This window comes from Vespula vulgaris, chromosome 9 (genome assembly GCF_905475345.1).
Source record: "Vespula vulgaris chromosome 9, iyVesVulg1.1, whole genome shotgun sequence".
Taxonomy (NCBI): domain Eukaryota; kingdom Metazoa; phylum Arthropoda; class Insecta; order Hymenoptera; family Vespidae; genus Vespula; species Vespula vulgaris.
This window is the reverse complement of record NC_066594.1, coordinates 3,310,001-3,333,305: the sequence shown is the minus strand read 5'-3', so window position 1 is coordinate 3,333,305 and position 23,305 is coordinate 3,310,001. Positions and strand designations below refer to the sequence as shown.

At 37.8% G+C, this 23,305-nt stretch overlaps 1 protein-coding gene across 12 annotated transcripts in view; it reads left to right on the top strand.

Moving 5' to 3' along the window:
* LOC127066300 (protein groucho) overlaps positions 1-23,305 on the top strand; it is an 87,880-nt gene that overhangs the window by 14,944 nt on the left and 49,631 nt on the right. For 9 of the 12 annotated variants that reach the window (XM_050999849.1, XM_050999857.1, XM_050999851.1 and 6 more), the window contains exons 3-4: positions 19,157-19,263; positions 20,648-20,723. The exons of 1 other annotated variant lie outside the window; for it this stretch is intronic. In XM_050999849.1, coding sequence (XP_050855806.1) covers positions 19,157-19,263; positions 20,648-20,723 — 183 coding nt within the window. The remainder of the gene's footprint in view (positions 1-19,156; positions 19,264-20,647; positions 20,724-23,305) is intronic. 2 more of the 12 variants (XM_050999850.1, XM_050999852.1) reach the window with 1 other exon arrangement.

Below are 23,305 nucleotides of genomic sequence, written 5' to 3'. Positions count from 1 at the left end.
GCTGATCAAATTGCATGACAAATAAATCTCTCTCTCTCTCTCTCTCTCTCTCTCTCTCTCTCTCTCTCTCTCTCTCTCTCTCTCTCTCTCTCTCTCTCTCTCTCTCTCTCTCTCATTGAAACGAAACCGGATCGAGTTCGCTACGGAGAGCCGTAAATTGAAATGTTCGGTGTTCGATGACGTATTCTAGAAAAATAAACAAAAAAATGAACAAAAAAAAGTAAAGAAAAAAGAAATAAAAAATAAATAAATAAACAAATAAAGAAAAAAAAAACTTAGATCGCCGTCGATGAAAGCGTTCGAAATTATAGGGGATATATAATATTCAACCATATTGGGCAAGCGTATTTATCTTATACTTCATCATCATTTGCTTGAACGGTTGAAGCGAGAAGAAAATATGAACATACGTGCATACATATGTACATACATATATATACACACACACACACACACACACACACACACACACACACACACATATACATATATCGTTCATAATTGATTTATTTTAATGAGGCAGCGAAAATTTTTCTATCACTTTTTTCTCTCCGTCGAAAGCTAAATCCGCTGGTGAACAGGTATTAAAAGCGAATTTAAGTGAAATGAATTTGAAAAAAGAAAAGAAAAGAAAAAAGAATTTTCTCAAAAATCTTACGAAGTATAGTGAAAAACTCTTGTAACCGCGACGAATATCTTTCCATGATGTTAAATATTTTATCCCTTACTCGTACCGGTTTTATTAATTTTCTTTTTCCCTTTTCGCGGAATAATGAAAACGTTTCAAAAGTTTTTTTTCTCTTTTCTTCTTCTTTTTTTATTTCTCATTTTTTCTTTTTCTTTTTCTTTTTATTATTACTCACAAGAGACTCTTCTTCCATTGTCGCCGTACCAGTTGAACATCCTGAAATTCTCTTACGATCCTCTTTATGATACGGACAGGCATAATTCAGTGTCTTCTTTGTATACCTTGCAACGTTCGGCAAAACTTTTCGACCGAATTTCTCTCTCCGGGCTTTTCTACTTTCTCTTTCTTTATCTACCTCTCTTTCTCTCTCTCTCTCCCTCTTTCTTTTTCTTCCCTCCGTTCTAGATCTCTCTTCACTCTTTAGAACTCTCGAAGCTCGTGGTGCAACGCTCGTTAGTCCCCATATATTCCCTCCCTTGGGAAAGTCAACTTGAAAACGATCTGCCGGGTGAATGATGAAAAGCGCATATCGGGTGATTAATCGTGGAGGATTAATTAATCGCGAAAAGATAGGAAAGAGGAGAGACGTGATTTCGTCTGATTAATCCGTCCGAAGGTTTTGCGGTGTAGGTCGTTTGGTGAAATCGTAATCAAACGAATGGTCCTTTTCATGGACGGATGACGAACTATGCCGATGAAGTTTCTCTCTCTCTCTCTCTCTCTCTCTCTCTCCTTCTCTTTTCTTCCATTTCATTGTTTTACTCACTTCTCTCTCTCTCTCTCTCTCTCTCTCTCTCTCTCTCTCTCTCTCTCTCTCTGTCTCTCTTTTTCTCGTTGAAATTTCGCTAGAAATCGTGGTGTTCATTTAGGTTTACGATCCGTGCACGCGATCGAGAATCTCACGAGGGGAAGAAAACGATAAAGGTAAGTAAAGCCAAGATGCGTTGTAAACGTTAGGAAAGCGTGCTAGGAAACAAGCACGCTTGAAGCGCAAGCGTTCGAGAGCTTTGATCAAGTAATTGTACGATAAGCTCGACTTTGGCCAGTTCTAGTCAAGTCTCTGCCCAACGTGAATCCATAGACCCGGAGAGTTGCTAGAACTTAGCGATGTTCCTAATTTAGGTTATTCGTGTTACGCCAAGCGTCATCAAGCATTCATCGAGTTACTTAGCGAATTGCTAAGACTTCTCTTAGTGAGTTATCTCGATCCTGTCAGAAAATGTCCTCTTCGAAGTTACCATCATTACAATCTTATAGAATATTCCCAATGATCTAATATTTTTATCGATCTAAACAACAACAACGAATCTTTATCTTTTTCTTCCTTTCTTTCTTCCTACCTTCCTTTTCTTTTTTCATATTTGGCGAGTAGTAATTAAGAGACTGGTTTGAAAGCTTTTATCGTCAATTTGCCGAAGGTTTCAAAAGCCGATTCTATACATCCCTTAACAATCTCTTTCCAACCACCCTTTCCACGTGTTTATCCAAGATATGTGTCGATGTGTGTGTGTATATGTACATGCATGCATATATACATACACGCATACATATAATACACATATATATATAGAAATAGCGTATACTTATGTCTCTGGGTATTCCCATAGAAGAAAGAAAATAGTGCTCAGTCTGCAAGCCCCGTAATTGGTGGGTTTTAGCGGCATAATTCTTGGCCGAAGGGCATATCACGGGGCCTATAGCCTTTAAGCCGCAGTCCACAAGTTCCATTGGGGTGATCACATACCCTTCACGTCTCTCTCTCTCTCTCTCTCTCTCTCTCTCTATATATATATATATATATATATATATATACACACACACATCTATCTGTATTGCTCTTTCTCTCTAGCTCGTATTCCTCCTACGACTTCCACGTACACATCATCCTCGTTCTCGCTCTGTGTACACGGGGGTGCGGGCCGAGCTTTACTCGACTGTTGGGATCCGTTAGGCTCCGGAGTTTGAGGGTAAGAACGGTATGACAAGCATTTGATGAGGGGACCAACGCCGCCCACTGAAATCCTCCTCGATAGAGGTTCTCATCCTGCAACTCTTCTTATGTATTTTACTTCGATCGATTCGACTTACTCCCCACTTCTTTCCCTTCAATCTTATTGTTTGCCTTATTCCCGTATTTTTTATACGAGAGAGTGATTTTTCGTTAAAGTCTCTTTCGAACGAAAACTCTTACTACTTGTTGAATACGTATGCGTGTGGATGCGTGGACCACCAGGGGATATTAAAAAAAAAAAAGGAAAAGAACGTGATTTCGAAAGAAAAGAAATTGAGAGAGAAGGGAGAAAGAGAGAGAGAGAGATTCGAAGAAAATTTTTCCCATGACTTTGCGAACGTATAGTACTTGCTAATATCGAATATAAACAGATAGGATTTGATTTCTCGTTTGTTAGTCGAGCAATACATTTGAGATGTCATCGTGGAGTGACTATCGGCGAACATTGCTGAGCGACTAGTTCGACCTCGAGGTCAAATCCGAAACTTTTGTTGGAAAGTTGAACGAGAGGAAAGGCGCCGCGTATACAAGGGGGTGGAAATGGAAGATGGGAGAGGGGAGTTGGGCAATAGTGGAGAAGTATCGAAGGTTCGAGGTAGCGAACTCTGCAAAGTAGAGGGCGTCCGAAGGGAAAAGGGGAGGGGGGTAGGATGGATCGGGTAGGTGGGTGGGTAGGTGGTTGGTTGGTTGGTTGGTTGGTTGGTTGGTTGGTTGGCTGAAAGCGAGAAAGAGAGAGAGAGAGAGAGAGGGAGGGGGAGTGGAGTTAGAGGAGAGACGAGAGCAGCGTCGGGGTCTTCGGACAAGATTGATCGTCACTGGTTCGACTGTGTCGTGGGATCGTCGTAACACACTTGCCCACACCGGGGGAGTTAGAGAGTGTCCTTGTCAGTGATTCTCAGATAGGGTGAAAGGATATGATCGGCCAAATGGGAAAATCGATTGTTGACGAACGTATAATTTTTCAAAGAGTATGAGAACCGCTGTAGGTAGGTTCTTGTCCAACACTTACATTTACATTTACATTTTGAACGAAGAGGATCGACCCCTCGCATACTTTTCTCTCGTTAAGGGACCGCCAACTGTGGACGGAAAAGTTTCCTTCTGAAATACGTATACGCATTTATCTCTCTCTCTCTCTCTCTCTTTCCTCTCTCTTTTTTCTTTCTCATCTTCCTATTCTTTCTCTAACAAACCTATCAATCTTTTTCTTTCTCTCTCTCTTTCTCTCTCGCTTTCTTTCTCTTTCTCTCTTTCTCTCTCGTTCTTCTATGTCGATGAGAAATGATCGTCGCTGCTCCTAGCACAAATCGTTCAATCGGGAATCAAGCGGATCGATCGGAAGAATGTTTCTCGAATTCCAGACGGGGTGATTCCATAAAAGCTACTCGTTGGTTATGGAAGGCCAAACGCGTTCGTATCGATAAACGAACATTTCCTTCGATAAATGCCGATAACCAGTGACACAGAGGGGAGAGAAGAGAAACAGAGAGATAGAAAGTCGAGGATACGTGGTGGAAGAGGCTTTACGCATTTATTTTTCTATATATTCAGAATTATTACTATCATCGTCGTCATCGTCGTCATCGTCATTATAGTTATTATTATGGTCATTATTATTATTGTTATTCTATTTTTTCTTTTTCAAAACGTCTGCCGATTCTATCTATGTATCTATTTATTCTACCTAGCTCGATCGAGAGAAAGAGAGAGTGCATATATATATATATATATTCTCTTTTTATACCGACAGACCAATATTGTATGTACATACATATGTACTTATGTATCTCGTAGCTTGTAATTAGGCACGTTTCCATCGCACGTGTTACCCCATCGGTTCTCTAGGAAAGACTTATGTATATCCTTTTTTCTTTTTTTTCCTTGGTTACATTTTCATTCCGTAAGCCTTGAGAAAGGAACAGCTGATGAACGTTCGACGTATTCTTCTTATCTTCTCCTTCTTTGTCCCTATATTATATATGAACGGAATGATTGAACAGTTCTCACACGATTGTCCATTGCTGCGATAGAGAAAGACAGTAAAAAAAAAAAAAAAAAGAAAAGAAAAGAAAAAGAAAGAAAGAAAGGTTTGATAGGTCCGATAGGAGAAAAAACTCGAGGACGACTAGAGATAATAAAAAATGGATGAGAGAAGCAGAGATGGGGATGCGGACGAGGAGAAGGGGGACGGAAGTGGTTGGAGAAAAAAATGTAAGTAACAAAAAAAGTGATAAGAGGTATAGACAGACAGACAGACATACAGACAGACATACAGATAGACGTACAGACAGACATACAGATGGACGTACAGACAGACAGAGAAAAAGAGAAAGAGAAAGAAAGAGAGACAAAGTTTGGGGTGTGAGGGTAAGACGAGGAACGGTGTGAAGAAGAAGCAAAAGAAGAGGAACAAGAAGAAGAAAAAAAAAGTTGCGGCCTTCTTGCGGAAGACAGAAACGATGGCGTTTCTCGTTCGGGTCGCGTGACGAAGACGTTTAACGCGCGCGTATCCGTCGACGACGCGGTCGATCGAAGGCCATTCTCTTGCACAGGGTCTAAGCCCTGCCCGTTACAACGAGCTTTTCAACGACCTCACCAGATGGCTACTCTCCAGCGAACTTTGAACTCGTCTTCTTTTGCTTCTATGTATATACATAATATGGGTATATGTGTTCTTCTGTATGTATATATATATGTGTGTGTGTGTGTATGTATGTATGTTGGTATACCTCTTTGCGTGTGCGTCGCGTACTTTGAGTTAAACAAAACATTAATTAAAATCTTATTCTCTCTTTTTCTCTCTCTCTCTCTCTCTCTTTCTCTTTTTCTCTTTTCTCTTTTTTCTTTTTTTCCTTTTTGTTCTCGTTCTTCTTCTTCTTCTTCTTCTTCTTCTTTTTCCGGGATACGTTTTGAATAGATTCAAGAATAACGCGCGTACACCTGTCGCGTATTTCCTTTCCATCGAAACACTCGATAGTCTCGATAATCGTAGAAATCGAATCGTATTATCTTATATCTTTGATTGATTGCTTTAAGAAAAATATCGATAGATTCCAGATTCCAATTGATACGTTTGTTAGCTGTTTAACCTTTTTGCTTTTTACGGTATTATGTGCGTATATGTTGCATACAACTCCAATGAAATGAGTAGTTTTATATAAATGTATACGTTTTTAAAAAATCGACTATCTTGTCGTGATACGAAAAGTGGAGGTGGGAGGAGGGAGGAAAGAACACATTTTCGCGTTTTTCGATGCATTTTTACTTCGCTTAAGAGAATATATTGTTTCGAAAGGGTGTTGAAACGATAGGGTTAACACGTATAGAATCAATTGTATTTTGATGGACTTGTTACTCACGCTGTTTAGATCTTAAATCATATCTAAGGAAAAGAAAAAGAAATTGAATCATTATTATCAGATTGTATGTAAATATATGATCGGTAATATATTCATTTATTTATTTTTTCTGTGCAAAGTAAAGTTTGCTGACCGTAATGACCGTGAAGGTCTGGTAATATCGATAGAGTTTGTTGACTAACAACATTGGAGTGTTGATTAGTTGTGATTATTCTTTTCAATCCGGGATATTGCTCGAATTCCAGTCGATAGTAGACTGATAACAAGGAATGAAGCTTTCTCGGGAAATCGAAAGATATATACATACAAACATATATATATATATATATTGAGAGAGAAAGAGAGAGAGAGAGAGGAAGAGCGAGAGTGCGAGAACGTCGACGGCCATTGTGCATCGTGAGGACGACCGCGTGTCCTCTCGAACGTTCGAACACAGACACGCAACACACGTACACATTCCTACATATTATCCTGGCATACAACGCGACGGAAGGAGGCGAGGAGTCGCATACCCAACTCTCGTATATACATATACACACACACATATTATATATATATATATATATATATATATATATATACACACACACACACATCATATACGAAGACGTGTATCTCTAAAACGATGAGGTATTCCTGCCTCTCTGCCCATGGATCACGTCCCTTCGTGTCTGCGGGAAGTAAGGTTACGTCTCTCTCTCTCTCTCTCTCCTCTCTCTCTCTCTCTTTCTCTCTTTCTCTTTCTCTCTCGTGCGGCAACAGCAGCATTGTGCACGCTGCCACGGAACGTCTAACCTATAATAATCATACCGAGAGATGTACAACACGCGGGACTCTCTCTCTCTCTATCTATCTCTATCTCTCTCTGTAACGTGCTCCTTACTCTTCGGTGTGTCTTCTCTTGTGCGCTCGCGCGGCCTACTCAGTCGACACGCAGCCGTAAATACAAGTATTCCATGTATATAGGAACGCGAGCTCGCCCAGTGGTAACATCGTCGCCGATCCGCCATTGCGACACCAATACGAGCTTACTCGTCAAGAGAGAGAGAGAGAGAGAGAGAAAGAGAGAGAGAGAGAGAGAGAGAGAGAAGAGGAGGGAGTGGGAGGTAGTGAGTGAGGGTGAGAGAGGAAGAGGACAAGAACGAGCTTGTGTTTCGCGTATCTCTAACGTAACTTGCAACCAGGTCTTCGGCGTTTCACGTTAATGCAAAATTATACGCGAGTTTGAGCTGCCTACGATCCTACGTCACACACACATACATATATATATATATATTTCTCCCTCTACCTCCCACCCTCCTTGTCTATTTTCTCCTTTACTCTTTTCTCTTTACGAAATAAATAATATTTTCACGGGAGAATCGTCAACAACGCTGTCGCAACGATATCATCCTACCAGCTGTGTTTGTTTCTACTATCTTTTTTTTTCCATATTCTTTTTTCCCTCTTCCTTTTTATTTTTTTGGCCTTTTCTCCGCCTATCATTTTATATACATATATATATATATATATATATATATATATATATATATATAAAATACAAGAGGAAATGAAATCTCCGCGGTTTCGCGTTATTAAGTGTGCGCGAGCGCGCTCCCGCATCGTCGTACACACATAGATATTTGTTCTACGAATATAGCACACTCGCATATATCGTGTTTATTAGACGTTGTTCGCTTTTAATACCGAACATTGAAAAGTCCAAGGGGAGAGTTGATCTGATTTTCGACTCAGGCCAAATTCTTGAGAGGGTGAGAGAATAGAGGGAAGGTAGAGAAAATGCATTTAAAATAGAATAGAAATCGTAGGAACGATTTATAGCGAATAGTTGAATAAATAAATATCAAATAAATGTATCGAATAGTTTTTACCGAAGAAAACATTTATACAGTTTTATCGAAACAGCGTGCCTTAAGCGTGAACATAATTTCCTTCATCTTTTCCTCTCATCTTTCTATCTCTCTCTCTCTCTCTCCCTCTCTCTGTGTGTCATGAATTTCTCGGTCGAACCCTCCATTATTCGAGCATCGAATCGAAAATCTGGTAATATTTCCAGGGTGTGTACGCCTCCTGTCCTACGAGAATTTCTCCACACTTTCCGCAACCCTCCTCTTCACCCTCTTCCCGCCCTCGTTTCCCCTCATCTCCAGCACCTTTTCCGTCCACTACCCTCCTCCATTTTGTCCGGACGATCGCACCCTTCTGCTCATCTATCCTTTAAATTCGTTTTAGCTTCACCCTCCCGAAAGCAACGCATTGATATTTGTTAGCGCGTATTACGTGCCGACATTGATTGACTCTCCTCGTTTCTCGCTGATCGTTTCACAGAGATTTCGATTTTCGAAATCGTTCGAAAATATTACTCGGACTTTCTTCGGACTCCTTCTCTCTCTCTCTCTCTCTCTCTCTTCTACTTTTTTTTATGTTTTTCTCTTTTTTCTTTTGCCCCTTTCTTCCTTTTCGTCGTTTTTCTTTTCCCTCTTTCCTCTTCCTTCATTCCTTTTCCACTTTTTTCCCTCCTCTCGTTTTTCCTTTTTCTCTCCTCCTTTTTCTTTCTCTTTTTCCTTTTCCTTTTCTTTTTTTTCCTTTTTCTTCCCTTTTTCCTGTTCCTCCCTCCCTCCCATCTTTTTCTTCTTTTTCTCGTCGTTTATTTATCGACAGTTCGGCAAGTTCGTAGCCGAATAAAAGGAAAGTAAAGCGTATCGGAAAAGAGTTCTCGGTACGCGTTTCCGCGCCAAAAGTGATTTATGAACATCCCACGACGTTTATTCCGATAAATTATGACAGAATCGGAGGAACAGTCGGCGCTTAACGACATCGTTGTCATAACGATTTTAAAAGGGAAGAGAGAAAAAAAGAAAGAAAGAAAAAGAATGACAGAGAAAGAGAGAAAAAGGAAAGAAAAAGAACATGGCTTACCAACTGGATTAAAAACGTAGATAGTGCGCAAAGGTAATGCGGGGTAAGTACGGTGCAACGATCCTTGCTCTCTGCGTTATCATATTTTTAAACGCGTACCTACCATCGACTTCTGTTTATAAAACACAATACGATCAAACATCCTCTCTCCGTTCTTTTTCTTTTCACTTTTCCTTTTTTCTTCTTTTTTTTTTTTCTTTTTTATTCCTTTTTTTTGCGCCGACCGAGAAACATATTATTATGCCGCACGAGGGAAGTAAAAATCGATCGTTCCAACTCTTCGTCTCGTCTTCGTTTAAAACTTAAATATGTACTCGATAAACTCGAGTGGAAAGTACATAATTGTGTTACGTCTCGTGTTAAATATAAGAAAATAATTTACCTTACCGTGACTTAGATCGTTGAGTCGATAATAGATACCTATAGGTATTAAGGTTTTCATTCGATAGTACGGTATACGCACGTGCGCACGCATACGGAATTAAAAAAAGAGAAGGAGAGGGAGAGAAAAAAATTAAAAGATAAAAAAAAACCGAACCAAGAAAAAATCCCATAAACGTTTTTTTCCTTATGCGGGAATATAAAGGACACGTTTGACGCATAAATTAACAATGTTCCACATTATAATGGATAATATGGTAATGGATGGAAATAGTCTTCGTAAATATCACTTTGGATCGTTCTACGAATTCTCAGGCTTTTATCTATGTGTGTGTCTGAGTTTGGTGTGTTTGTATTTGTATGTTGGCGTGTGTCTATATCTCTCTATCTATTTCTCTCTCTCTCTCTCTCTCTCTCTCTCTCTTTCTATCTCTCCCGATGAGAGCAATGAGCTCCCGCGAAAGCGACTGTAATTGGTCGCTTTGTACGACGCGTTCCTCCTGTATGTTGGCTCCGTTTATTATTTGCACACAGGATGCATCGTGCAAATGTGTGTGCACACGTGCACGCGAGAGGTAGGGGTGTCCCGACTGTGTTTCGCGTCGAATGCGTTTCGATGCGATGCCGATGCCGATGTTTATTCAACTGCAGCTGTGTCAGCCTCGAGTAGCCGACGAGAAGCTGCTGCTCGAAAGTCGATTCAAATGTGACTTTGATCGGCGATCGTTCTTCGAGGAAGGTCTGTCTCTGTCTCTATCTCCTTCTTCCTTCCTCCTTCCTTCCTTCCTTCCTCTTCTTTTGACTCGGTTCTAATCGTGAGACAACGCGTCGAACGTAATTACGTACTATTAACGTGTCTACGTTGTAATACTTATGAATGGTTCATACCGTAAACTATTCCTCTCCTCCCACCGTCACGTTCATTGTCAAGTTTTTCTTTTCCGTTCTTTTTTTCTTTTCTTTTCTTTTTTTTTCCTTCTTCTTTTTATCCTGTCTCTATGATTTATTCGTAGCTAAGACGAAGTCGTGTTACGTGACTCTAATTCCGCGTAAATAAATATGTCGCATTTGAATTTTTCGACGAAATCTTATTTAGCGTAGAGGAGTAACGGAGGTGGAATTTAGAACGGACGTTTCGTTTTTCTTGCAGGTTCTTCTTTTATTTCTTCTTCTCCTCTTTTCTTTTTCTAGTTTTTGGTTTTTAATTTTGGAAAAAACATCTCACGTTTACCGTCGATATATTACTTCGTTTTTTACAATTGTTCCCGAGGCGATCTAATATATTGCGTCTACAAAATGATACTTCCCTTTGCAATCTAGGATATGAACAATGAACAAAGTTGAAGACTTCATCCTGCATCATATTATATGCATCTACAAACGTATGTAAAAAAAGAAACGCTAATATTTACAAATAAACGGGTCGTGTTTTGATATTCCAGAAGAATTATTATCTCAAAGTATAATATTACCTTTCAATGTTTTTCATTATATCGATCGTACTCGAAATAATCTTAATGACGATTTGAAAGGAAAACTTTTTTTTTATGTATATAGATAATAGTACGCGTCCATTAGAGGACCCCTCAATGAAATTCTTATATTTATGGTTAAAAGAAGAAAAAGAAAAAGAAAAAGGAGGAAAAAATAATCCTTAGAAAAAAATTGTAGATAAACGTTACCGTGAAAATTCAGAATAAATTGGAGTAGGTCCGAACGGGTTTTTTCTTCTTCGAAGAGGGTCGTCGAAAAATAAGAAAGTTACCAAAGTTTTCGTAGCTCATAGCTATACGAGAGAGAGAGAGAGAGAGAGAGAGAGAGAGAGAGAGAGAGAGAGAGAGAAAAAGAGAGAGAACCCTTAAGAAAGTTCTCCCGCTTACGTCATCACGATCGTTGGACTATCTCAGGCCCTTTCGAGAGACCTATTACCTTATTTACGATTCGCATGGCCATTATCTCCTGGCAACAAAGTGAACCAGCCGGTTTTTCGATACTATATATATATATATATATATATATATATATATATATATATATATAAATGTGTGTATGTATGTGTACGCACATGTATATATTTATCTATGTGTATATATATATATATATACACACGGCAGAAACGTGCATGCACGCATAGGCTCACTATAGTAGGTATGTACACACTTATACAGTTTAGTTCGATTTGATGGTGTGAAAGGGGGGAGTCGGTTGGACAATGAATACAAAAGGCATCGCACACAAAACAGAACAGTGTGTATGTTTGTGTGTGTGTGTGTGTGTGTGTGAGAGAGAGAGAGAGAGAGAAGGAGGGAGTGAAAGAGAGGGTGGTGAAGGATGAAAGAATGAGGAAGGGTGAGGAGGGGGAGTTAGTATGGCACATACGTTCGTCGAACGAACAACGCTGAGGCTTATAGTTAGTGGGGATAAATCGTGCAGCCACCTTGGTGAAGAACGGAAAAGAAAGAGAGAGAGAGAGAGAGCGATTTTTACCTTCGATCGTTAATAACGCTACTGTCATAACGAAAAATGAAAAAGGAGAAAGATAGAACAGATAGAATAGAAAGTAGCGAGGCCAAGAAAATTCTCGATAAAATTGATTTTACCGATCGCCTACCTGCGATCCTTTAGAAACGACAATGCGCGATCACAAATGCGTATTCTTTCTTGCGTGCTCAAAGTACTCGATTTATTAACTCAATAAGCTCACAGAGAGGAAAATCCGATGGACCCGTCAAAGGGATATATTCGGAGGTAGAAAAAAGCTAAAGGGTTTTGGGGTAGGAGGAACACATAAAGCGATGTAATTAAAAAAATGTGGGTCCGGTCTTTGGATGATTAAACCGATCAGACGCGAAAAAGAAAGAGAGAGAGAGAGAGAGAGAGAAAGAGAGAGTATATTCAATCAACGTTGATTGATACGCCAGAGAGATTTTTCGTCTTCGTCTAACACTCGGACACGGATAACCGATGGATAAAGTGTTTATTAGATATGTCGCACTTTTATCGAAATCTTGTTACGAACGATTAATCTTCTGATTAAGCGAAACGTTAAGTGTGTGTCTTGTTCTTCTCGATACAATTTTCAAACGGTAACTTAATAAAAAATTGCAGTATTTTAAGCATTTCTTTTTCTTTTTTTTTCTTTTTTTTTCCCCACGTTTTTTCACCTCCGAGTATCTAATATCTTCCGATCGGATTTCAATGAGTACATTGGATTTAATGAGTATATTCCATATATATATATATATATTGTATATATATATATATATATTATATATTGTATTATCGTTTATTTTCTTTCGGAATACAAAATTGAACGATGTATCGTTTGAAGTATGACAATCTCAATATCAGAATATTATCGACTTATTTTGATTATGTCTGTCAATTCGTTCGATGAAAAAAACAGTTAATTATATATATATATTATCTTTTTATTTATTTACTTTTTTATTGTATAATAATAAGTGAACAAAAAAACTATGGCTTTCGGGTTGTCTAAAATTGCCCCAAACGATTATTTCCATCTTATGTTAAAAATAAATAAAAAAAAAAAAAGAAGAATCTTTAGGATCGGAGCTCTTCGTCGTAAAATAAGAGTCGAATGTAAAAATAATGTATCGATAAAATCTAAAGAAAGACAAGTTAATATGGTAGAAGCGAGAGTCATTTAAAGTTCGTATTCGTGAACTTTGAACCAACTTTGGAATATTTGTAAATGGTCATTGCGGTCAGGGAGGAGAGGGTTTGGCACGTGAAAAAGGAAAAAGAAAGAAACAAAGATAAAAAGAAATAGAAAAAGAAAAAAATCGATGAATACAGAAGAGAAAGAAAGAAAGAAAGAACGTGTTTCTTACTGAAAGTTGCCTTTTGTGTATTGCGAAAAAACGCATCTCGGTGTTCGACTACGAACACCAAGAAGGAAAGCAAATCGATAGCTAGCTACCCTTTTCCATGTTTTCTTTTTCAAGATATTGAAAGCTACACGACGCTTCTCGTTCTCGTCGTCGTCGTCGTCGTCTTCGTTGTCCTCATTTTTCAAAACGATTCGCGTAAAAGCGAGATGAAAATGACAGAAATGACGGAGTGCTCGTTGGTGGGGAGTGGGGTGGGGGAGGGGAGGTAGCTTTGCTCGGTTCGTTCTTACCCTTAAGATTTATAGCCGTGCAGAAGCTAAACGACGAGCAAGATGGAGCACCCGTGTCGACCTTTAAGAACAAAGTCCCGTTAAATGCAAAACGTTCGAGCTCTTTGCGTCGAAAATACGTAAGAGGGAAAGAGAGAAAGAGAGAAAGAAAGAAAGAAAGAAGAAAAGAAGAAAAGAAAAAAGGAAAGAGGGAGAGTGAGAGAGATAAAGAGAGATAAAAAGAGAGAAGAAAATAAAAAGAGACGGGAAACAGTACGAGCTTTTCTTTTCTTTCGAAACGATGAGAGAGAGAGAGAGAGAAAGAGAAGGAGGAGGGAAGAAAATAAAAAGAGAAGAGAAATAGTACGAGCTTTACTTTTCTTTCGAAACGATGAGAAAGAGAAAAAGAAAGAAAAAGAGGGAATAGAAAGAGAAAGAAAAAGGGAGAGAGATAAATCCGATTTTAAACAAGTCCATCAATAAAATTGATTCGCGAGCGTTACATCCGCGATAAAGCAACTATCTCGTTTTACCCCAGTTATGACGAGAGAGATATATACATATCTACCTACCTACCTACCTACCTACCTACCCACCCACCCACCCATCTACCCAACTACCTACCCATCTACCTAGCCACCTACCAATCCTACCTATTCTACCTATCCTACCGCGTACGAAATTTTCCCCATCTAAAACGAGCGTCGATCGGAACGCGCGTCAAATATACGTAAAGCGTGGCTAACCAGCGGAACAACAACCTGTTCGATGACTGTTCCGTTTGATGATTGCAACAAGTGAGGCCCACCACCGACGCCCTCTAACCCGTTCCCAAACCGTTTTACCACCGACAGCTACTCCCCGTTTCGAATTCAACAAGTGGCCAAATCATTCTACCCGAGCCTCGGTGGACCCTCGAAAAACTGGAATTTTCCAGCCGGTGGACAGTCATTGACCATTTAACGCTGGAACGGAATTTTCCAGCCGGATAAAACGATTCTTCCTATCTCTCTCTTTCTTTTGCTCTCTCTCTCTCTCTCTCTCTCTCTCTCTGTCTCTCTCCCCCCTCTCCCTCCCCTCTCTTTCTCTTTCTCTTTTATACGCGCGTACGCATACATATACGCACTCTCTCTTTCTCTCTCTGTTACTTTCTCTTTCATTTTATGATAGATAATATTCTCATTTACGATACGATATATCTTTATGTAAAATATTTTTTATAAAATATAAATGTCTCTCCCTCTCTCTCTCTCTCTCTTTCTCCTTCTATATTTTTTCTTTATCAAAAGAATCGTTTACTCTTTAACAATTTAACGTATTTATGTATATATTTACATTCTTACACCTCCCCTACTATTCGCTTACGTTTTCTCGTAAAGATCGTGCGACGACGTTTATGAAAGGAACCCTAAGTCCTACTCAATATCTCTTTATTCGTTATCAAAGGAAGCTGTGGGAGGTGGAAAGTCGACTCGAGTCGACTCGAGTCGAGTCATCTCTCTCTCTCTCTCTCTCTCTTTTTCTTTCTATCTATATATCTCCATCTCTATCTTTATCTCTATCTCTATCTCTATCTCTTTTTCCCTTTCCTTCTTCAACTTGGAGGTAGAGTCACGGATAGAGGTTCCTTTACAAAGCCGATCGACGTCTCTGCTCAAGGGTCAGGTACAACGTAATCATTACTGTCATCGGAAAGCTCCGATCCTTTTCCTTCTCGTAATTTCAGTCGGCAAAAGTACCGTTGGTATAGGAGCCTCTGTGAAGAGTCTCTGGACTAAGACCTCGGTGGTACATACCTGGTGGAATGGGTCTCATTAAGGACGCCTTCATAGCCCTTCATCGTTGCTTCTTCAGCCCTCGCTTCTTCTATCCCTATCTTCCCAACCGACCTCTCGCCCGCCTGTCCTCCTACCCACCCTCCTCTCTGCTTGCCTGCCTGCCTTGCCTTGCCTGCTTGCTTGCTTGCTTGCTTGCTTGCTAGCTTGCTTGTCCTCCCTCCTTCCCTCCTCGTCCTCCTCCTCCCTCCATCCCATCTTACCCTCGACGAAGGCGCTCGTCTTTTATACCTGGATACATACCTTGCTTTCGTGTTTCTCCGAGCTGACGGCACACCTCTCCTCTTTTTTCCTCTTTCTTCTTTGTATAGACAGCGTACACCACAAACACTGGTCTCGTATAATATGTAGGTACGTTTATGTGTGCGTGTGTGTCTGTATTTGTACGTGCGTGCGTAAGCGCACGCGCGCGACCTCCTATGTGCACGTACATACGTGTGTGCCTTTTCGCGTGCACCTTCTTCTCAACCGACCCCAAAAGGCACAAATCGGCTGTGGTCGTTCGTCGTACGTCGACGAGTCCGAACTTAATTTCGTCACGAAATGCCAGATTTTTTTGTGTTTATTTTTTTCTTCTCTCTCTCTCTCTCTGTCTCTCTCTCTGTCTCTCTTTTTTCTTCTCTTCTCCTCTTTTTCTCCCTTTTTTCTTTCTCGTTCTTTTTCTTTGTTTTTTTTCTGTTTTTTTTTCTTTCTGCTTTTTTTTTTCTTTTCGTTCTTGCTTTTTTTTTTCTACCGACATATTCTTCGACCATTCCCGTGAGACTGTAAGATCACGAATACATTTTTTCTCATCGGACAAAGGGAATTATTTTATATTTACGTTTATGATCGCGATATTATGGCTATTTTGCATTCGTTTAAATTGTTAAATCGATTCTATACATTGTTAATGATATGATTGAACGTTAACATTAGTGATAACAAATATATTTCAAACAAAACTAAAAAGAAAAAAGAAAGAAATTAGCAACAGTAGTTCGTAAGTTATAACAGTATTAAAAATTCGTGTAATGGTAAAATTTAATTAGAAGAGTATTCATTACATTAACTTTGGTAAACATATAAGAGATATCACGAAATTAAAATTATATTTCGCTTAAATACACAGATCGATCTTTTAAATGGTCCGCTTAAAATGAATCTACATGTGTAACGTTACATTAAGATTAATAGTTTAAAGTTATTGGCAATAATCTAAAATATGTATCGACTTATTGAAATGGTATTAAAACAGAAATATATTATTATAGATTTATTTGAAGGGAATAATCAAATGTATTTGACCATCGCAGAAATTATGAAAATATATAGTACCATTGTTACGTAAAATATTGAAAAGGGATTTTTGCTCTTTAATCAAGAGCATTCGCAACATAGAAAAGAGAGATCGATTAAATGGGTAAGATAATTAAATTATTCGAGTTATTAAAGAAAAACCAGACGTAACAGATATATCCAGATATAAATAGTTGATCCAAAATTGATTTTTTTCTCGATTAATCGATTAACCAAAATTAACTTTCTTCGTGCGAATGGATAGAAAAAGGTATATTGCAAATAGAAAATATTGAATTAGATCTAATTCTAAAAAACATGCAGTCGACTGTGAAGCATGATGGAAGAGGGATCGTAATGGTATTGGGAGTATATTTAAAGATATAAAATACTATATAAATAGACATAAAATAGTATTTCTCCATAAAAGAAAGTCATCGTGAAACGTCGTAAACAAAAAAGATAGAACAATTTACTTGTTCTTAATATATTTGTATATTTGAAAATATATATATGACCCAACATGCCATCTAGAGGACAAGGTACATAAATATATACATATAGGTGTGTATGTGTATATATATAAACACAGTTATTAAGGTATACATTATTCGCTTATTTACTGTCAACCCGTGTCGAACGTACTTCGCTAATGCTTTATTTGTTTCGATTAAAGTGATATTCGGATGAACGTTATTTCGAGTTTGAAATTTGGATTGTTCGATTGTATTGATTTCTAAATAAAATAAAAAAAGAAAGAAAGAGAGAAATGAGAATGTTAGAACAAGAAGAAGCGGTGTTCAAGAGTAATATAATTTGCAATCGAGAAGATTCGAGATCGGAATCATTAATAACTGCAAGAAGCTTGTGTCCATTATATGTCGATACTGAATGCAAATACCCAGCTATACCGAAGGTAAATCTTTGATTGTTTAACCAATTGTTTTATATATATATATTTTTAATCAATTTATCGTATTATTAATACAACAAGTAATCATAATATCAGTACTAATTCCATTAACAAAATACTTACGTCGAATCTGCGCGATATGTTCGCGAATTAATTCAAGAAACTTTTCGAGATATTGATATTGTCTAAAATAAATAATATTCTTGAGAATATTAATGAGACTTATAAACTCAAGATTATTGAACTCTGTAATATTATTTTCTTATTAGAGACCGTAATCTCTAACACGAAAGATAACATAATGATTAACTAATATCGATCTCGAATAACTAAAATAATATGATAGATTTTATTATGGAATTGTGAAGCAGAAATATATATATATATATATATATATATATATATATATATATAAAGAAAAAAAAACTTAATAATGTTTAATCTAATTAAATTCAATAATATCCTACTGAGTTTTTTTATCTTTGTGAGTAACGTACTTATATGATTGATCGGTCTAACGTCGTTAATATTATATAAATTAGATCGTGTGTCAAACAAAAAAGTTATTAGAGAATTATCGTCGGTAAGATTGCGAATAAAATCAGATCTATCGAGTATGGCATATCATTGATCGAGCTGACTTTTTTTTTTCTTTGATTCTATCATCAATAAGATAATCAGTAATCAGTTCTGGAAGTAATTAACTCTTATTAAAGTTATCGTATTATAATTTTTCCTTTCTTCTAAAACGTTATCGACAACTTGTTTTTCTTTCTTTTTGTATTTTTTATTTTTACCTGATAACTCTTTTTTTCTTTTTTACTTTGTAACATAAAGCTGGTGTCGGTTTATAAAAATAAAAAAAGATGTATGTATACAATGAATGAAAAAAAATATATGTGTGTCTGTAAAATCCAGTTATATTACATTATGATTATATTACATTCATATATACATATATATTTTTTCTGACGAATTAAAAATATATACATGTATAATATAAACATACAAAAAAAATATACGTAAGTACACGTAGATATGCACGTGTAAATAACGCGCCGTAGTCGAAACGAAACGTTATCGACCATCGATCGTTCAATAGATCGCGAATTTCTTTTTACTACTCGATTAAGTCGACAATTAATCGATTCTCATTCCACAAGGAGTCTTCGATTTAGTCTCGAATCGCGATAACGAACGAGACCGCGGGATGAGTGCGATAAAAAGCTATTGTCGTTTGACGTTACACCAATTTGTGTTTTTACATGGGGAGTGATAGGACTCAAGGGATATCTCGAGTATCTCGCGAGAAGTACGAAGTAAAGGAGGAGAAAGAGAAGGAAAAGGAGGTTGTGGGGAGGTGGGTGATGTTATATCTGTGGTGTCGTAAACGAAAAGCTTTATTTTCGTTGTTCCTCGGTATATAACTTTTACCGTATCTTCTTTATCTGTTCTCTTCGGTCTCTCTCTCTCTCTCTCCCTCTCTCACTTTTTTCTCTTTTTTCCCTCTCTCCCTCTCTCTCTCTCCCCCTCTCTCTCACTCTCTTTATGTCTATCTATCTATCTCGCTCGCTCTTCAACGTAATCGTATTGTCTTGTATGATAATCGAATTCTCACCTTTCAATTTTCTTCTTCTTTTTTTTTGTTCCAGGGCGGCGGAGGAAGCGGCGGGGCTGCGGGAGGGCTGAAATTCACGGTGGCCGACACTTGTGAAAGGATCAAAGAGGAATTCAATTTCATCCAGCAACAGTACCATTCGTGAGTGTTCTCTCTCTCTCTCTCTCTCTCTCTCTCTCCCCCTCTCTATCTATCTTTCTCTTTATTCTCCCTTTTCTTTCTTCCACCATTTTCCTGGTTCTTTCGTTGTCGGACGATTCCCCATCTCCCTCCCATCACTCCCCCTCCTATCCATACCCAACTCGATGTTTCTCGAAGTTTCTACGTTTATCGACGCCCAATGTTTCTTTTCTCTCTTACGCGTTTCTACCTTTTCCCTTTTCTCTCCTCTTTTCTCCTCCTCCTCCTCCTCCCATTTCTCCTCCTCCTTCTTCTTTTCCTCCTACCAGTCTTTTTCCTTCTCCTCCGAGAATCGAACCTTACGAGCGTTAGATACTATCGCTGGCACGCATTCGATCTCGTATCTCCCTTCTCCCTTTTATATTGTACCTTCGATCGCCGATTGTCCAACCCTTTTTAACGAATCTCTCTCTCTCTCTCTCTCTTTCTTTCCCCATTGTCAAAGTTATATTTTATCTCGAGGTAACCATATTTTTCACAGTAACGTGATAACAATATTAATAATAATAATAATAATCGTATTCTATATTTGTTTATTTTTATATATTATGCGATGTCTAAATTAAATATTATGCAATATATATTATTTCGACATGTGAATATAATAATCTTTTTGTTCTTTTCTCTTTCTTTCTCTCTCTCTCTTTTCTTTTTTTTTCTCGAGAACTTCTCGTTATCGTAATTATACGATTGACGATTCCGTACAAATGTTATTTAAATCAGTTAGAATTATTATTTGTTTCATCTTCCCTTCGTACAAGAAGAAGATATATCAATTATCGTCATTTTCTCTCGCAAAAAATTCGATGCTAACGACGTCATATTTACCGACGAACACTACGAGTTTTCTTTTAGGAAAAAGTAAAGCGGAATTTTAAAGAAAAACTTTAATCGTCGATTCTTTCTTTCAACGAAAGAAAGAGGAAAAGAAAGAGAGAAAGAAAAAAAACAGCCAAAGGAGAAAGAGAAAGAGAAAGAGAAAGAGAAATTGTTGACCACCAACGTGGTATGGCCAGCGTAATCTCGTTTTCCCACCATCCTTTCCCCCCCATCTGTAGCCCCTTCTACCTCCCATCCCCCACTGTTCCTCATCGAGATCTTTACTCCTCCTTCGAGAAACTCGATCTCGTAGTTTAGAAGATACGTGAGTCGCGAGCTGTCTCACGAATCTCGAAAGAGGAGGATTGGGTGGGGGGTGCTGGAGGCTGGGGTTTGAATTGCGATTCGAAAGTGACGGTAATGAGAGGGAGGTCCTTTATTTTTTCTCCCCCTTCTTTTTTCAACTTTAACTTATCTTCATCATTAAGCGGCTCGTTTGATCCTCGATCGTTTTTTCAATTTTCAGGTTAAAACTCGAATGCGAAAAGCTGGCCAGCGAAAAGACCGAAATGCAGAGGCATTATGTCATGGTAAGACACTTTGTAAGTTTCTTTCAAATAATTTTTTTTTCCTCATACTTTCGTGTTTTTCTATATCATTGATATTGTTATTATTGTTATTATTATTATTATTATTATTATTTTTATTTTTATCCGACTTGAAAGAAAAAGACGAAATCGGATCAACGACACAGTGTCACGAATTCCATTTCTTTTCTTTTTTTTCTTTTTTTTTTCATTAATACTTGAGATAGTAACGCGTAAATGAGATTATTTTTCAATAGATAATCACATTGATTTAAAATTGTATAAATTTGTCGAAGTACTACTTGCGTATCTTAAACGATACATATCTATCACGTTGCATCGTTGAAACATCGCGTTGTGGATTCGTTTGGGAAGATATCGTTAGAAAAAAATTAATGGAACAAAAGAGGAACAAGATATCATGGAATTTAACGATAGATAGATAGTTGGATGGATGGATGAATGGATGGATATATAGATAGATTGATATATAGATAGTTAGATAGATAGATAGTCTCGTATTCCTCAGAAATCCCGTGGCTCTATCCCTCCCTGTCCCTCCTCCTGGCCACCCTTTCCCCACCCCACACCCATCCCGATTTCATCCCCCGTCAGCGACGAAGGCAATTAACTCGGCGAACCGTACTAATCGTATCGTCATCGGTAAGAAGCTTAACTCGAGCTTACTTATATTAAAGTGCGGCATTAAGGTGGACCAAAGTATTTATACGAAGCGAGTCCCCATCCTCAAGTACCTACTTCTTATCGTTCTTCGAATTTCAAAGAAGAAAGAAAGAGAAAAAGAAAAAAGGAGAGAAGGAGATGGAGAGACAAAGAAAGAGAGAGCGAGAGAGAGAGAGAGAGAGAAATAAAAAAGACAAAAAAAATTCACCAACTCGTTTGAAAATCATTTATTATCGATTCCTGAATTCGTTCGTATCTTTATTCGATGTGAGGACTATCTCCTTTACGTTTATCGTTCTGCTTTAATCGACTTCGGATAATTACGAAGCAGAGTACAGAGAGAAAGAGAAAAAGAGAGAGAGAGAGAGAGAGAGAGAGAGAGAGAGAAAGGAAAGTAGAGGATGGATGGTGGGGGTGAGATAGGGGGCGGTTGACTTTCCGTGGTGGAATTTTGGTTTAAGGCTTGTTCTCACAGCAGCGACGGGTACAAGTGTCAGGGAACCGCTCCGGAAATTGAATGCTCCGAATGAAATATCGTCTCTCTATCGATTGTCTCTCTCTCTCTCTCTCTCTCTCTCTCTCTCTCTCTCTCTCTCTCTCTCTCTCTTCCCCCTTTTCCGCATGGAACGATTCTCACGTACAAAAAGTCACGCGTTACGATCGAGAGAACCGATCTAGTATCTTCTTGAAATTCACAGCATATGTGAAATAGATAGGTCACGGTTAGATATATAAATTTGAAAATATTTAGGCATCGAAAAAAATTGAGGAAAAATTTCGTTTCTTTATATACATATATTTTATATACACACATATATACTTATCTACGCACGTACATATAGATTATCATATATATACTCGAATAGAGCAGTATAGTTGGTATTAAAAAATACGGTCTATCGGAGAAACCCTTTATAACACGTTTCAATAAAAACCTGCGTGTGGATTGGCGATAAACACAGAGGTCTTAAAATTCACGTGGTCGTAAACGAATATTTGTTTCTCGATGCGTATAAAAAATTTAAGCTCGTTTCACGATAAAAAATAGAAAAAAAAATATAACAAAATAAAAAAATAAAGACGGAAGAAAAATAGAAAAAAAGGGGGAGAACAGTGGAGAAAGATAAAAAAATATTATATTTCGACGACCATCGGTGGTCATGAAGTCGTCGTTGCAGTATTTTTTTGTCTTTTCTTTCTTCTTTCTTTCCTCCTTCTTTTTCTTTTTTGTTGTTGCAAAGAGCACTAAAGACGAGAAGGAAAAACGCTCGCTGAATCGCGAGTTTTCGCGCGATAGCTTTTAAAGCGACTGCGCGAAGTGCAGTAAAAAAAATGAAGTAAAAATTCGGTTGGAACGCTTTGTCCGCGTATAAACTCGGTGCTATTCGAGAGCTCTCTCTCTCTTTCTTTTTCTTTCTCTTTTTTTCTCTCTTTCTTTTTCTCTTTTTCTTTCTCTTTTCTCTCTCTCTCTCTCTCTCTCTCTCTTTCTCTCTTTCTCTCTTTCTCTTTCGCTCTTTTATAGTAATGTCGCGCGATATACGTTCTCGCGAAGCACAGAAAGCTAGAGATAAGAAGAGCGAGAGGTATGTATGTATGAGTTGGAAGGTCAACGGCACGGTGACAATCGCGCCGAGGATAAAAAATTTTCTAAACGAAATTAAACGAATACTTTGGATTTTAATCTAGAAATTCATTTCCTTCGGTGAGTCCTTCATTAAATCTTTTGTATTATGATTATCATTATCATTATCATTATCATTATCATTATCATTATTATTATTATTATTATTATTATTATTATTATTATTATTATTATTATTATTATTAATTATTGTTAATCGTTGTTATGATTAATTTATTTTGTTTCCGGCTAATTTTTGATTTGATTTTTTTACTTTTCCATATTTCCTGAA